The sequence below is a fragment of the Nematolebias whitei genome, chromosome 16 (genome assembly GCF_014905685.2).
Source record: "Nematolebias whitei isolate Nwh7 chromosome 16, NemWhi1, whole genome shotgun sequence".
Lineage (NCBI taxonomy): Eukaryota > Metazoa > Chordata > Actinopteri > Cyprinodontiformes > Rivulidae > Nematolebias > Nematolebias whitei.
In genome coordinates this window covers 16,210,370-16,228,606 of record NC_056513.1, presented here as the reverse complement: position 1 = coordinate 16,228,606, position 18,237 = coordinate 16,210,370, and the positions used below count along the sequence as shown (strand labels likewise).

The following is an 18,237-nucleotide window of genomic DNA, read 5'->3' as shown; positions in this document are numbered from 1 at the left end:
TATATATATATATATATATATATATATATATATATATATAGTTTAGACCTGGACATGTTTCTGTCAGAGAATAGCTCCTATGCAGGCCTAAAAATGCAGCTCTAGTCTTCTTGAGACAAACTGGATAATTTCACAACAAATTTGAGAAGCGTTTGAGATGCCTGCAATGACTTTGTGACTTTTTTGAGAGTAAATTTGTCTAGATTGTTAGCTTCTTCAACATAAGTGAAGAACCTGAGAATCCCCACCAAATGTTTTGAGACATCCTTGACACTCCCTCCCGAATTATGCTCATCAACTTGTCACCAGAAGTTACAGCCTGGTTAGTCACTAACATAAGCAGCAGAACTACTTACTTGTGATGAGAGCACTAGTGGTGTTGTTTTTGGTAGTCTGGACCTCTGCTTCAGTGAAAGTAGATGTGTTAACTGGGAGTTCTCTATAATAAACTCGGTATCCAGTCAAGACCCCGTTAATGCCGTCTTCAGTGGGAGGCTAAAAACATAGACAAACATTAGTCATTCATTTCTTCAAAGGAATCACTAGGGCTACATTCACACTGCAGGCATCAGTGGCACACATCCAGGTTTCTTTAGTCCATTTGTGACCCATATCAGATTTTGTGGACAGTCTGAACATGGCAAACCCAATATTTTTTCAAATTATTTGTGGTACTAAGTCAGATACATATTCAATACTTTTCAAAACAACCTCATTCTGAATGGTCATGCCAACTTTGACATAAATGGCATAGAATGGTAATGGACTGTACCTATATCAACTTTCTATCTTATCAAGACACTCAAAGTATGAGTATGTAAAGTAAAGAAGTATGCAAATTGATCCAAACATTGATACCAACGTCATGAAATTTAAAGCTCACAACTCCAAACATCGGCAGTTACAGAAAAAATGTCTAGTTGCTTTTTTTTTTACCTTTTAGATTTGCCATGTTACTGTTGACATGGAACTGGATTCTGGATGAATTTCCATCATTGTATAACATGTCAAAGTGGGTGTCATATTTTATCAGTACTACCCGATGGTAGTGTGTTTCAAATTTTATTATGTCGCTCCCGTTCCAAAAGTGCTATTCTGTGCTGGAGTAGGTGATGTACCCACTGGACTAAACAAACATCTTTATTACAACAACTTTAGAATTGATACACACATGCCAACACATGTTGCGTCTATATTCTGTAAACACAGCATGTTGCGTGTGACGGCACATCTTCTACTGTGCATGTCGGGGACCCACATGGCCAAGGAGTATTTTCACTGGATTCTGATGGCAGTCACGTTTAAATATAATGTGAATTATAACACACAAAATTGGGTTAAAGCAAAACACTTGAACTGGAAATCAAAACTTGAGGCATGAATGTAGCCCAAGTCTGGTAAATACATATGTATAGTGCTCATTTTTGGATGCCCAAAGGTTACAGACAGGAAAGCTAAGCAGCACTGTATTTTATTAGCAGTCCAACTTGAAGGGTAAATGTATTGGACTGGTGGTAACTTGCAAAGGCAAAGTGATGCTTCAGTAGGTTTGGCATTCTTGTAACTGGTGATGAAATTGCTGGTGACTTTGTGTTTTCTTTGCCTCCTCCTGCTTTGACATAAGGTTACAAAGATGAAAGAAGACATTTACAGAAAGAAGAGGAAAAAAGGCAAGCTGTGAAGCACTACGAATGTATCCTCTGTCTTCTCCTTTTGTCTTTATTTCCTCTGTTGCTGAATTGACTGCTGGGGGCTCCTTTTGACCTATTAGACATCATCAGCTTGTGTATAATCATTAAATGTTCTCCCCCACTAATACTGTTGATCCTTCTGTCATTCTCTCCCTCCCTCCATCATTACAATCTATCCTTGTTGCTTTTTGACTTTTCCTGTTTTAATAAATAATGATAATTAAACCAACAGCAACAAACAGTATAAATCACAACCAACCAAAGCCTGTCGGGACTCAACTCTCAAAGTGGCTGATTAAACTGGACTTTGACTGTATGTTTTGTTGTGTAGGTTTTTTATTTTTTATCAGGAACATGTTTGAAGCCTGAAAATACCTTCCACTGCACCAGCACTGAGGTAGTGGTTGTTGGTTTCACTGATAGTATCACTGGAGGCTCATTAGGCACTGAAAAGGAAAACAGAAAAAGGAAAAGATGTAGAGACACATTGTCAATCTCCCAACAACTCCACAATATTGTGCCCTTACAAATCCATACATTCTCAAGTCTTCATTCTTTAACCTTGTCCTGAATCAACGTCTCAGATTCTTACCGTCCTGAAGAGTTGTAACAGCATCCGTCTCCTTGCTGAGAACACTGTCCCCAACGTCGTTGGTGGAAAACATTCGAAACTTGTAAGATGTAAAGGGCTTCAGCCTACAGACAAAAATAAATCTAAATTTACAGGACACTGAATAAGCTATAAATAATTTAAGGCATACACTCTGTCAAATATAACCTACATAGACATTTCAGGCTTTTGAAGTGGGGCTCTATGAAAAGGTTATGAACAATTAATATCCTACCTCTTATAGAGAGCTCTTTGAATAAAATCACTTTGGACAAATAGAGTTTATGTCAGGATTGACAAGCTAATTGCTAGTCCGAGTGTTAGCAAGACCAAAGTGGATCTGTGCCATCTTAAACCAAATTGCATCTTTAATATCAGAGTGGTTCATGCCAATACAATTTTATACTTTACATCTTTTTCAATTTCACATGACACAGTTTTTTAACATTGAATTATATGGTTATTTGTGAGCACAAATCGTAGCAGCAGCACTTTCTAGCTGTAAAACTCAAAATGCTGCTTGAGGCACTTCCAGCAGTGGTATATTAATTTTCTGGAATAATTGTGCAATTACAATGTAAAGATAGTGGAATAAATGTTTTTAAACTTTTTGTTTCCGTCCGTCCATGCATACATCCATCCATACATACATCCAATATCTTTTACCCACATCTTCCTTTTCAGATCATAGGGGTCACTGGTGCCCAAGTCTAGCAGTCACTGTGTGAGAGGCAGGGGGCATCCTGGACAGGTCTCCAGTCTAACATGCACGTTTTGGTCTGTGGGAGGAAACCATGCATGTACGGAGACAACATGCAAACTCCACCCAGAAAGGTCCCTGGCCGGGATTTGAACCGGCAACCTTCTTGCTGAGAGGCAACAGAGCCACTATTGTTTATATGATAGGCAATAATATTTTTAGATTGGAATTGTTTTAAGATAGCAGCTTTGATCTTTGACTTGCTCTGACTAGCCATTAACACGTCAATCCAATCAGACTTAAAGACTTTGTCTCCAGATTGAGGTTGTTCAAGAGCTACAACAGGTAAGATTTAAGTTATTCAAAACTTATCTGCAAAACCCTGCTTGAAAAAAAAAATCTAATTATTTCTATAATATATACGGACATGTATATTCGTTTTGAAAAAAATCAAATGGTGAGGAGCTTGTTGCATATTCATGCTTATGCATTATTTAGAATACCTTTCAGTTTCATTACCCTTGGTTCAAATTAAATTTATGGCTTTAAATGAATAATGACATTATCCATTTGGAACCGTTTCAGTTTCCTCTGCAAATAAAACTCTAGCAATGCAACTACAGGTAATGATTTGCTAACACAAGGAAACTTGTGTTAACTTTTACTTAAACTTACATTCTTGAAAAGCAAATTCTAACGTCACTTCGTAAGACAAATACAAGACATGTGAAAGTACTTCTACAGTATGTGCAGAGTTATTAGTTTAACAAATAAATTATTCAAATCCAATGTCTTCAACCACTAATATCATTATTTCATTTCCAAGTGGTTTAAAACAAAATGGATGAACCTAGAAAATAGGCACAGCAACACAATCAGCTGGGTATAGTTTAATGAAATTAATAACTGATGTAGTTAGCTCTGTGTTGACGTTTTACTGGTAGCTGCATAATACACCAGAGGCTGAAATATATGAATTAAAAGATTTGCGGTTGAAAATGGCACTCTACACATTCACTTTGACAGGATTACTTGTGTTTCAGCGCTTGCACGAGGAACAGCTGTAGTACTTGTGGCACCAAACGCCGTTAAAGTCAACTCTAGTAAAATGTTAACACTCTTTAACGTGCAGTTCTCCGAAATTGTGACTAAAAAAGAGCTTGTGTGCGTTTGTGTCAGCAGCACGGTGAAGCAGTGTGTTAGATGCCCCCAGGAACTTTCACACAGAAATTCAGAAAGTCGTTGCTTTTGAATTTGGAAGGGAAAAAAAAATGGTTATTGAAATAAAATGCGCCAGAATACGTCTATGTAGTAAAAAATTTGAAAACTACATTTAAACGATATCAAGATCTAAACTGATTACTTTAGAGCTTTTCAGCTCTACAGTCCTCAGCCATTTAGCCCCGGAGGCTTTTTCATACTAAATTATGTGCGTACCTCTTGATGCTTTTTGTTTTGTTTTTAACAATACAGTGATACTGTATGAAAGTATCAGCATTGCTTGAAGAAATGCATATTGCCTGGCGTCTTTTATGCCATAGTTGAACTAAGATCATCTTATGATGAGAAATTACAGCATTTTAGTCATTTTGGTCAATTAAAAAAAATAATATTATGTGCAAATGAATGAGTCTCAGCTACTACCACCTTACATTTATCCCAGTATCTGTAAAGCTGATCGAGGTACTGTATAGCCGTTTATGTGTTGGTCGGACATGGTTAATTAGTAGTGGCGGTCATTTTTAACTTGTTTAACTTCAGAAGTGGTGGTGAAGATGTTAGAGAAGGTAGGCCTGTGATCAGAAGGTCGCCGGTTTGACTCCCTGGACCGACAACATCAAAATGTGGGTGGAAAAGGTGAAGCACCCACACCTGCCTCCATCCTCATTTGCCCCACTCTAGGCCCTTGAGCAAGGCACTTAACCCCCATCATCTGCTCCCAAAACAGGTCTCTCTTGAAAATGAGTCCTCGTGACCCAATGAGACTACTTAAATAAAATAAATAAGTACAAATAAATAAAATTGGAGATGTAAAACCAATTACCGACATTACCTTCTGAAAGTTTCATTAAAATTTACCCAGTGATTCGTGAAATGTTTTGTTAACAGACAAATAAGATTGACACCAATATTTAAAACTAAATGTTTTAAGCAACAACATTACGTAATAAATAGCTCTCACAGATCTTCACACAGTTTTTGAGCTACTATCACACCTAACTTTACCCTAATACCTGTAAACTTGACTGAATGGTGTTAGATTGTCAATTTTGGTTGTGGCGACCATTTAAAATTGGGTTAGCTTAAATGTTAATCAGTCGTAGAGGTACATAACATGATTATTTCCTCAAAGTTTTATTAAAATATATTCTGTGGTTCATGAGATATTTTGCTGACACTACAGAGAAACAACCGCAAGCACACACACAGACAAGGTCAAAAACATTAAACATCTACATCTTTGGTGGTGGGGGCAATAATAAGAAGCTGCTTACACATAATAAACAAACACAAAAATGATTGGAAATTCTGCAGTGTGCATTTATCAATTTAGGTGTAAGTTTCTTTCACCATAACCTTCCCACCTTTCTAAACAGTTTTTTTGTGCTTCTTCAGTGGCCTTGGAAGACCACACCAGTTCTTGAATAACAATTTTCCCTCACCTTTCCTTACTGTCTCCAGTGTCAAAGGGTTTTTTATTGCAATATTGAAATGGTATCTGCATTTCTCCTCTGTCCAAGGTGAATGATTTAATGAACACAGAATAACAATATAAATCAGTCATTTTGGAAATATTTAACTCTAGAGGGCCTTGACATTAGACTGATGTACACTCATTTATCAGAAAACCAGATTTGAGCCTTCCCCTCACTCACTCTGAGGCAAAATTGGTTAATAATAATAATTTTAAAAAGTGTTTAAAAGACAGTTTGTCCAGTTTTAACTCTTCCAACCTTCAGTGAAACAGCGTAAAACAAGTAGTTTGGCAATAAGGATAAACCAGTGTGCTCACAAGTCTTCATGCATGGCTGTTCACTAAAATACCAAGGGGACTACAGGAGACCAGTCAGACATTCAGCAGCAACCTGCAGGGGAGAGATGTCCTCCTGTATAATTACGAGCTGGACTTAATAAGGGATGGGAAAATGCCCCACAGACTTGTATACAAATCAGGAATACAATATCAAAGACACTAAGTTTAAACTAGGTGGGATACCAACAGCAGTGGGAGGATGTTAAGGACAATGTTTGAAAATGTGTCTGTGCATCATCAGCCTGGGGGCCATGATGTTTTGGTTCCAAAGACATCTCTGTGGAAACAACAATTAGCATGCAGCATAAGAAATATGTATGAGCATAAGCACAAGGAGATGTAAGCTAATTCACTCCTCCGTCGCTTTAACCAGAGTATTCAGTAACCGAATGAGTTTAAAAGTAATGTTGTCAAAACATCGACAGAATCTGCACCATAATGGCAGAGAGACAGTCCCCGAGGCGGGACGAAACAAGCACGCTGAGAGAACACACTTCAACATCTGAAATAGGTCTATGATAGCTGGTGAAGGAGCACGCACAGGCGGTCACGAAACACTGAAACACACTTGAGTAATGGTGAAGAGTCATCGTGGTGCTGCTACTCCAGCTGTCGGGAAAGTTGGAGTAGCCATCCAGTCTGACCACTGTCACCCGTTGGCTTAATGACTGTATCACAGGAATGGGAGGACGACATAAGACAGGAATGTAAAAGGAAGAGACAAAAGCACTGAAGTCCCCTTCAAGAGGCAGAGTAGGGTTGATGCTTAGAGGAAAAAAAAATGCTGGGCTGATGGTAGCTGAAAGCTTTGACTGTTGATGGTTGAAGGGAGAAATGGAAGGAAGTGGTGATGATGAAAGTACTGGCTGATGACAAGGCAAAAACTGTGAAGAAAGAATGGGCAACACACGCAAACAAAGCTTGGCAGCAAAGGGAGAAAACATTTTTTTACTAAAGGGATTAAAAAGAAAGGCAGAGAGCATCATACGTCTCTAACTTGGGTTTTGTTTATGTTTACATGCTACAACTTATTGTACTCCAGTTGTTTTAGGCTGTCCAGTCCACAAAGGATTGTTTGTACTCAGTTTCCCACATTCAAATCTATATTACTAAAAAAGCTACTTTATAATATATATTTATATGCAAACATGACTGCATTTATGCACGCTTGTGTACCTGTTAACAGTCCAGGAGGTCATGTTATGTGGGATGTCAGCTGTGTGCGTCCTCCAGGGTTCGCTGGGCAGCTCCTTCAACTGCAGAGTAAAATACCTCAACGGAGAGGAGCCTGAACTTCCTGTCACCCAGTAGAGATGGAGTTGGAGGGATTCAACTTCATCCTGAGGAATGGACAACTTCCTGGGTGGCTGCGGCCGTTCTGTGGAAAAGAGATTGACAAAGGGAACATAAATGGTAAATGGACATAGCAACTTTCTATCTTATTGAGATACTCGAAGCACTTTACACTACAGTCTGTGCCCTCATTTACCTCTACACAGTACTTTACTACATCTCTACTAAGATAAACTGAATCTGTGGAGACTAATCAGTGCTTTAGATCACATTCATACAAAGATGGGACACACATCAGAGGCAATGAGGGGTTCAGTGTCTTGCAGGGACACTTCAACATGTAATTGCTGGTGGAATTGAACCCCCATTGGAGGAGGACTGCTCTAACCACTCAGCCACAGTTGCCCATAAACGGATGAGAGCGGAGGAAAAAGGAGAATTAATGAGGAAGCAAGAGTATGAAAACAAGTTCAAGATATCAACATCTCTACTGTTTCCAAACACCTCGTTTTCTTTAAGAATTTTTTTAAACACTATTTTATTGTTATAATAGATCAGAACGTACTGTACACTGAAAGCAAAGAGCCAGGTTACTCAAAGTAACATATTAAAACAGGAAATGAGATATTTACGGCTCTTCTTTCGGGCGGTGGGGGATCATATCCCACTGTCCATCCACATGGAGGGGATAAATCAGGTCACTTCTTATAAGTATCTGGGTATTCACCTGGATAACCTCTTAAGCTGGAGTGACCATGTTGACCATGTATGCTCCCGGTTACAGCAAAGGCTGTTTTTTCTTTGTAGACTGAAGATGTTTGGTATCAGTCAGAACACCATGTTTTTATTTTACCAGACAGTTAACAGGTATGGGATGACGGCATGGTTAAGCAATCTCTCCATTCAGTCTAAATCTAAGTTGCAGCGCCTGGTACAGACTGCTATGAAGGTATTGGGGAGGACCGAAAAGCTCTCCCTGCAGTCCATCTATGAGCAGTCTGTACTTAGGCAGGCACGGAGGGTATTGTTGGATCCGTCCCACATCCTGTATGTGGAATATGAGCTCTTGACTTCTGGTAGAATGTATAGAGTTTCAAAAACTAAACTGAACCGTTGTAAATATGCTTTTGTACCGACCTCCATCAAAAATGTGAATCAAAATTTTAAATAGATTATATGTTGAGGCCTGGAAGGTGTGCAAGAACTTTGGTGTTCTCTGTTGTTGTTTTTTTTAACTGTTGTATTTGTAGTCTTGTTTTTAGCTATGTATATGAATTGTATGTGTATTTACTGTCTATTGAGGCAGCTGCTACTATGCTATAGTCCTGAGTCCATGACAAATGTCCCCTAGGGGACAATAAAGTATATTCTATTCTATTTTTATTATCATGAGTTGAATATTTGAACAGTAGGTGAGACAACACAAACAAGTACATTCTCATAAATTTGTGTGGCAAGTTTAGAAAACAGCAACAAACTAAAAGGCTGATTCAAACCCTTGATAACATTCTGACATAACTTCACTTCAAAAATGACCTCTCTGTTTAGGATGGTCTCAACCCCAATCAGACTAGCCGTTCATTTGTCAATCAAGCCAGAATTAAACTCTGTTTTTCCAAATTAAAGTTGTTCAAAGAGTTATCTGCAACATGTAAGATAATGAATGTTCCTAACCTTTTCACAGAACCCCACTTATAAGATATTACCTATCTCTGAACTCATCAATGCTATTGTTTTCTTTACCTTTGGATCTTTCCTGTGGCTACAAGTGTAGCTCATTAGGACAATCTTCCTACAAATGGCTAACACTGGCCACGTGAATCCCACATTCAAGTCACAAATGCACCAGTGTGTGTTGCAACGCACTGAAGCTTCAGCAGCCCACGACATTTAATTACTTCAGCATCAACAAAACAATTTCTCAACATCTCGCCGATGTGTGCATTTCTTTGTGTCTTCACTATTCAATTACTGGATGAAAGATGGCTCTGGGAGTCAGTATCTTTGTACAACTGTGTTCACAAAAGCCCTGTGATAAGTAGGACTCAGAACACACACATGCACACACAGCCTGCCAAAGGCATAACTGTCTAATTTCAGGGGTATCAAGTTATTGATTAAGTTGAGAAATAAAAGCATTATTGATTTTTTTCTGAAGTTTAATTAATCTACATTTATTTTTTCAAACATGCACAACTACACACATTTACACATGCACTCAACGTGCACACACACTTGTTTTCTTCACTCATCCTAATCACAAGTATCTTGAGTCAAATCTCTAAGTTTCCTTTTATCCTGACAACATAATTCCCCATTTCCTTTAAAATCAGACCCTCTTTTGTCTTTATGATGTCATCTACATCTCCCTGTTTGTCTTGCTTTTGTTCTGATCCACATTTAAGATCATCTTCTGATAATTACCTCATAATTATGGGACAAGTGAGGCTCTTTCATTATGTACATTTCATGTGCCACAGAAATGAGCAGGCAGAAAAGGAGGGTTATAGAAGTCAACAAAGGAGAGACAAATGATCTATTTTTAGCAACAAAGTCCATGCTCCAGGTATACAATCCAACATTTTTCAGTCAGGTCATCTGGACAGTTTCTTTTTTTTTTTTTTGTGCTGAAACGTTTCGCCTTCAATCCGGAAGGCTTCATCAGCCAAGGAAATATATACCTGGATTATTGAGCATGGACTTTGTTGTTTTCAACCAGTTTGATACGACTGTCAACAAGTAAGAGGGCTGGCAATGGAGGAGGGGGAGTACCAAAGAGACCATCTAGCACTAACCAAACTGGTTTGTTCCACTTTGGAGTAAGCTGTTGGGGGAAGAATCAGTTTTGTTGTGTGTTTCCTTGACTGATGAAGCCTTCTGGATTGAAGGCGAACAAAAAAAAAGAAACTGTCCAGATGACCTGACTGAAAAATGTTGGATATATTTTTAGATAAATATCCTGTTTTGCCTATAACCTTATTGAGCAATTGTTGGACTAACATTGAACATACCATATTTTTTGCTGTATAAGTCACACCTTTTTGCATAAATTTGTAAGTCCTGCAACTTAAACACTGAAGTGACTAATATAATTTTTTCCCCAATATTTATAACCCAATTTTTGGCTGAGATCTGACAATTTCATTCATTCTGTCATGGAAAATATTGAACACTACCAATTTTAGCCACTAGAGGGCTCTCGACTAATATGGCAAGCCAAATGTCTCATTAATAGGTAAAAGTGTCTATTAATAAGACACTTGGCTTGCCATACCAAGCCACCTTTGTCTCGCTCTGGAACTCCCGGAGCAAACGTCAAATCAGCTGCATTTAGCCGTGCCGCCCAGGCGAAATACAGCTGATCTGACCGTCAAAGTGCATGTATTAAGGAAAAGTTAAACTGAGACAAACCTTTACTATAATTTTGAGCAAACAAATAATTGTTTTAAAGTGTTAAGCTTGTTAAATTCTTGCTAAAGTCCTCCCGCAGTCGCCATTTGGCAGTTAATCAATTTTTGGCACAACACTGGGTGGTCAGCGGTGATGCATAATAGATGCGACTTATGCGGTGAAGTAACATATTTATGTTTTTCAACTTTATTAGACATTTTTGGACAGATGCAACTTATACGGCGGTGCGACATGTACAGCGGCAAGTACGGTAATACATTTTTGTACAAAAACTTTATTTAACGTTATTTAATTTTTTATTCAATGCTCTCAGCTTTAGATATGCACACAGCCAATCACTCACACACGCACACACACACACGCACAAACTGAGTTTTTTTAAAGGGCTTAAACTGGTCTCTGCAGGATCATTAGACATAAATCACTATTAGGCTTTGTTGTCTCTCTCACAGCGAGAACAAACCATTATTTTACTATAGTGAAACAAAAAAACACTGAATTAAGTTATCAATAAATCCTGGTAATGATGCTGTGGGTATTAGGAAAAGAACAACAGAATATGATAACAAAAATATATATACAAAAATGCTTTATTGTATCTGTAGCACTTTTATTGGGATTCAATTGATTAAATTGGTACTGCTAAGCAGGCAGGGAAAAAAACAAAACAGATAGGGGATAAAATGTATCAAATTCGGTGAGCAGAAAAAGATTCATGCTCTAGCTTGAGGACTTTTCAGAACCACTATGACCTAATTCTTAAATTAACATTTTATTTTGAGAATAGTGAGCTTTAACTCATACGTAGTCCATCTTTAACACCATCTATCACGTAAACCTTCTACTCTCCAAGCAGTTTCAGTTAATATAAATCTGCTCAAAAACTTGTTGAAATTCTTATAATAGATTTTATGAAACATTAAACTATTTAATATTTGTTTTATTCAGATGGGAAAAAAACATACAATAAAAGTTCATATTATGATTATGATAACACATTTGCTGCATTTTTAAAGTGCTAACATAAAAATAAAAACTAACTAGAATGAACCTAAAGGAGTGTAGCAGATGACTGATGAAAATTATTACTGCATATAAAAATCTAGTGTCTATGTTTGTTGGCTCAGCAGTATTGACATTTATGTCTCACCTCATTTGCTTCTCTTAATCCAGAAAATCAATGTAGCCCTTTCTAAATGAACCCTTAAAGTTTAATATTAAGCAGTAACACAGAGATGGTTCGTTCATTTCAAACTCTTGAAGTGTATTTAAAGTGTCTAGTTTCACTTAGTTTGCTCTTGTTACTTTAAACACATTTATAAAAAAGGAGAAAAAATGTTCCAGGTGTGTAATCTCTACTGTTGTCTCACAACTTGGAAAAACATAAACAATGGAAATAGCAATCTTAAAGCAATCTGAGTGAAACCAGAGGGTATGAAAGAATATATTTTATGTATGTCTATCTTAAAACGATAAAAATAATACTTCAGAATGAGTGCACAGAGCAGAAAGAAACCAGTACAGAAAGAGCCAGATCAGATGATTGAAAGCAACATGTCTGAATCACAAAAATACAAAAACTTGACTTTTTTCATTTGTTCCACACAGAGAAATGACTGTTCAGTTTTACTCTGATTATTTATTTATTTTTTAATCAAAACACTGTTCTTTCTTTCTGACCGTCGGTGGTCTTGTTTTTGTTGGAGAGTAAATGTCCATTTTCAAGTTTTGAGAGGGAACACAGCAGGAGAATGACAGTCAGTGATAAACATCATATATCTCCCCACAGGATCAGGTTGTCAAACCTTGTGTTTGACTCTGAGTCTTAAAAATCTTCATTTTGTTGCTGTTTATACTTTGCAAAGAAACTGCTGGCTGATATGATTAGATGACATGTTACAATGAATTAACAGCATGCTTTTTGTCCTAAAAACATAATAACTGCCAGACTGTCAAAGAGAAATTACAGAATTATCGATCTGTTACTCTTGTTTAGAAAAAGACTGATGGTGTACAGGTGTATTAGCAACATTGTTGTTTTAACTTAAAAAAAGAGCTCTAATCTTATTAAAATTTTCACCAACTGTACAATGTCCATCTGCCCACTATATATCAGGATGGAAACCAGTGGCACCGGAACGGGGGGGGGGGCATTGTCCCCCGGGGGGGTGGGGGGCCATTGGCACCCCCACTTTACGGCCCTGCCCATCAGCTGGTCCCAGATATTTATGTTCCTTCTAAGCGGAGCACCTCCACAATTGTGCACTGCTCGCACATTCTCTGTGCACAAGAAAATCTATGTTGCACAGTTAGGGCAACTGCACAAATGCCCAAATAAAATATCTAGTTATCTCCCGCTTTAGATATTGCCTGGCCCAAAAAAATGTTGCCACCAAAAAAAAAGGTCACACACTAATATTTCGTTGGACCACCTTTAGCTTTGATTACGGCATGCATTTGCTGTGACATTGTTTCGATAAGCTTCTGCAATGTCACAAGATCTTTCCGTCTAGCGTTGCATTAATTTTTCACCAAGCTCTTGCATTGATGACTAGACACTAGGCATGATGGGTGCATCACTCCTGACTCTCTTCTTACCCTGATGCGCTCATCACTCTGGAACAGGGTAATCTGGATTCATCAGACCACATGACCTTCTTCCATTGTTCCAGAGTCCAATTTTTATGCTCCCTAGCAAATTGAAGCTTTTTTTTCCCCCAGTTAGCCTCACTGGTTAGTGGTTTTCTTAAGGCTACACAGCTGTTCAGTCCCAATCCCTTAAGTTTCCTTCACATTGTGCATGTGAAAATGCTCTTACTTTCACTATTAAACATAGCCCTGAGTGCTGCTGTTTTTCTTCGATTTGATTTCACCAAACGTTTAAGTGATCGCCGATCATTCAGGATTTTTTTCCGGCCACATTTCTTCCTTGAAGACGATGGATCCCCACTATCCTTCCAGTTTTTAATAATGCGTTGGGACAGTTCTTAACTCAATTTTAGTAGTTTCTGCAATCTCCTTAGATGTTTTCTCTGCTTAATGCATGTCAATGATTTGACCCTTCTCAAAGAGACTGACATCTTTTCCACAAACACGCACGGTGTCTTTCGACATGGTTGTTTAAAGCACGAGAAGCAATTTCATCAGTTGGGGTTAAATAACTTGTTGCCAGCTGAAAGATAATCACCCATGCAGTAATTATCCAATAGGAGGCTTGTACAGGTGGCGACTTTTTTGGGGGGCAGGCAGTGTAATAAACTGTCAGTCCGAGCACAGCTCTCTACCTGTCTGTATGCGTGCAGAGGTGCAGAGTGGAGGAAGGACCCTGAACAGACTGTGTCACGTGATTTATGTAGCGACAATGGAAGTTTACAAAGAGGTAAAAAATTCAACCAATGAAATCACAGGTGAACTTTCATTCCATCCAATCAGCATCTTTTTGAGTTTCGGCACAGATGTCCAAAGAAGCTAAGTAGCTACAGTACAAGCAAACTCATTGTCTTCTAGTGCTTTTCCAAGCTTTATACTGCAAATTTCATTGTATACCAAGGAATAATATGTGGCCTTGTGGATTTATCACAGCCGTTTACGGTCATCCGACATCAAACAAAGGCGGTAAGTAAGTTAATCATATGACTTGTAGCTGTTTTTATCATTAGTGTTAGCAAACAGTAATGCTAGGTGTACTGTATATCTGGATGGTCAAAGGAAAAGTTTACAAGACAGTGGTGAGACCGCTATGTTTTATGGTCTGGAGACAGTGGCATGGACAAAATGACAGGAGAACGAACTAGAAGTGGCAGAAATGAAGATGTTGAGGTTCTCCTTAGTTAGGTTCGTCCAAAAGCAGCTGGAGTTTGCAACTTTGCTGCGATGGCAGGTTGATTTGAAGAAAATTTAGCCAGAGGAGGAGAAGGAGAACTTACCTTCTCATCTCTGAAATAACAGAAGAAACAAATAATCATTCAAGACCTGTGACAGCAGGTCTGTTCCGATTTCTGAATGCATGTCACTCAGAAACAGCTGTCACATAATCTCTCCAGACATCCACCGCGCACGGAACCATTTCCCCACCCAATAAACTTCTGCCTTTTTCTTTTCTTTTTTTTTAAAGACAACTGTAGTTTGTGTAAAAACAAAAGTGCAAAAATCATTTTCATAAGTTCTCCACAAACGATTAAACGACATAAACAGAGAAATATCTATCTACACCGCTCTGTGGAAAAAAGAACACCTAATTACTGCAGTTTGTTATATATACATATATATATAAATAATAGTTATGTATATATATATGTGTATATATATATGTGTATATATATATATGTGTATATATTTGTGTATATATACATATATATATATATATATATATATATATATATATATACACATGTATATATATTTTTCATTTTCAAAATAAATACTTTTGTTGCAAACTTTTCCAAATCTGATGACTGTGAAAGTACAAATTTACATTACCGTGTGGCAAAATTGAACATGTGCGCCTGACATTCAAGGTGCGTATAAACAGAGAGTGCAAGGTGGCAAAAGACCCCCGTGGTCCCTCCACTTCAAAAATCCAGCGCTGCTGGTGGAAACAGAAAATTAACCATAGTGGTGAAATCTGTTTTTGAGAGAGTTAAATTAATTAATTTCAAGCAAGAAATCAATAAATTTGGACTTGTTCTAAACCCTGCAGTTGTTTTTAAATTTCCGACTCTTGCTATAACTCTATAGGAGGGCTCGTCCCTACTGCGTTTATTATCCACATTTATGGCAAAGCCCACTGGAGTCTATAAATGTCATTTCATCTTGTTCTGTACTTTTACACTCCCCTTACACTGAAAAGGTCATACTTTCTACCTTTTGATAATTTTCAGTGCTCAGTGATGATGGATAATAGGGCAACATTAAGGCACTAGTAACATCTGAATATTCTGCTCACTTTTCTATATCTGACCTCCATTTTTGTGTGGGTTTTACATATAGTCTGATGCACAACACAGGTCTTCATGGGAGGCTGTAATTTTTAACATAACTTCTTGGATGTTTAAGATATTTTGCATGTATGCATTTATGTTCAATTCATGTGTGTGTTGAACTGTTACCATGAAAAGAAAGAAAAGTGCAAAAATTCTAGATCAGGGCTTTTCAACAAAACTGCTCAGGGGGCCACAGTTACTGAAAGCCAGCAGCTCAGGGGCCGGACATCCAGCGATGGAAGTCATTATATAAATAAACCAAGTTTTACAATGATCAGTTACCTTTTAAATTTGTTTATTTTACTGCATTGAATAATAAATGCAATAAATGGAACCTAAACCCAGAACCCTAAAAAAAAAAAAAAATTATGAAGTGGGCTAGATTGCAGTCACCAGCAGGCCATTTCCGACCCGCGGGCCACCAGTTGAATAGCCCTGCTCTAAGTCCTCTTAAAACAAACATTTTAAATGCATTTATATAAATAATTCCAGGGAAAATACCAATACCATAGCTCAAGCTGCTCTACATAAGCTGCAGGGTCTCACTGATCAACGTTCAAAACTTTTAATTCTAAATCATTTTTCATTATTCGCATTTTTTTTTGTTGCTACAAATAAATATCGCATCCAAGATAAAACATTTTTAGATTCATGCTAAATTTGTTTAACTGTCATGCTTTAGAATAAAAAAAAAAAAAGTTTGTTATAATATTTCTAAATTTCAGGAGACAAACCCTTTCTCTGTGCACACACACTGGCAGACCGCCATTGGAGATTTTCAGTCTACCAAGTTTTTTTCAACTAGCTGAAACTATAAGCAACACCATCAGCGAACCATCAACCACATACTGTTTGCTGCAAACACAGCAAAAGATACATCCCTGTGGGTTTTTCTCACAGCAGATAGTTTGACTCAGTGTAGAAAAAAAAAGTGCAGGCACAACTAATAGCATTCATTAGGATCCTGTTTCAGTCCTGAGTCCTGAACTTGGCTCATCAAGACAGCAGCTCTTCTAAAAAAAACATGCCAAGATAAAGTTCAGCAGTGGTTTACCACCCTTTTTGGTTGAAAAGTTCATTTTATTGCATTTCTGTCTTCTGACCCACCTTCAGGCTGAATACAACAGATTGTCTGAGGGAGACTTTTAACTGGTATTACCTCGAATGCTTCATAAGGACTCATCTCTTATGTTTATCCTTGGGAAAAAAATATTTGATCTGCTGTCCTGGAGATGGAGCTCACATTTTAACACTGATATTCTTCAAACACCTGTTGATGATCTGATCGTTTAAAGCACTTAGCACATGTTTGTGTTTTCTGTTACGCATTCTTAGTTCTTAAGAGTATATTTTTTATTCCCCCTGTGTTATATGTTTGGAGAATCTTGTGTTTGAGTTCTGTTTCTTGTGTTTTACTTATCTGTTCAGTCTTCTCAGTGTTTTTCCCCTCATGTCCCTCCTACCTTCACCTGATCCTCATTATCCTTAGTGTCTCTAAGTTCCGCATCATTGCATTTCTTCCCTGGCTGTGCATTGTTTCCCACAGTTGTTCATGCTTTGTCCCTCTTGTGCCTCCAAAAATTGAGTATTCATGTAAGTTTTGCTGCCATGGCAGTCTTTTTTATGTTAATAAATCTGTTTTCTGTATTTTTTACCTTCGAGTTCCTCGAGTCTGTCTGAACTGTGGGTTCAACTGTGGGTCCTAACCAAAACATGATAGCACAAGGGCCAAGGTCCAGAAGGAAAATAGTTTTTCAATGAATCATTTAATGCTTGAGTGGTCAAATGAAGTATATAAAGTATATATATATATTTGTGATTTATATGCAATTTCTGGATTCACATTAGGTATAAGTGTTTTTTTTACCTCTGCGTTCAGTCGTAACCACCAGGGCCTCTTGAGGTTCACCCCAGCCCACCGCAGTGCGAGCAGTGAGGCGGAACTTGTAGGTCTGCTCAGAGGAGAGTCCAGTGACGGTAAACTGGCGAGCGTTGGAGCCCACTTCCACTGTGGTCCATCGCTGAGGGTCCCTGCTGTCAAGACAGTAGGATATTTGGTAGCCTAGAAAGGAACAGGAGAAAAGACAGAAGGTAAAAAGGGAATTGATGGGAATGTGTGAGAAATGTTGACATCTAAACATATTTCTTCATGGCTCTCAATACTGGCTCCCCACAAGGATGGGTCCTGAGACCCCTCCTGTTCACTCTACTCACATACATGTGATCTGCAAGTTATCCAGAAAATCATGTTTTTTTTTTTTTCTCTTCTTTTGGCTGTTCCCTCCTTCAGGGGTTGCCACAGCGAGCCAACTCGCATGAGGATTTGGCAGTTGTTTGTACGTAGGATACTCTTCCTGACACAACCACAGAACACTGAGCTACCACAGCCCTGTGTGTGGAGCAGAGCTGCCATGTAGGATGGCTAGTGGAGCAGATGGGGTTGGGGGTTAATGGCAGATGTGGATGCCTCATCTTCTCCACCCACATTTTGATGTAAGAGCAGAGGTAATCTTTCG

General features: G+C 38.1%; 1 protein-coding gene across 1 annotated transcript in view; it reads right to left on the bottom strand.

Moving 5' to 3' along the window:
* The window catches only part of LOC119423127 (protein sidekick-1), a 245,370-nt gene that overhangs the window by 22,641 nt on the left and 204,492 nt on the right, over nt 1–18,237 (bottom strand). The window contains exons 28-32 of the mRNA XM_037690537.1: nt 17,589–17,783; nt 7,212–7,413; nt 2,284–2,387; nt 2,067–2,137; nt 357–495 (exon numbers count right to left, since the gene is read on the bottom strand). Coding sequence (XP_037546465.1) covers nt 357–495; nt 2,067–2,137; nt 2,284–2,387; nt 7,212–7,413; nt 17,589–17,783 — 711 coding nt within the window. The remainder of the gene's footprint in view (nt 1–356; nt 496–2,066; nt 2,138–2,283; nt 2,388–7,211; nt 7,414–17,588; nt 17,784–18,237) is intronic.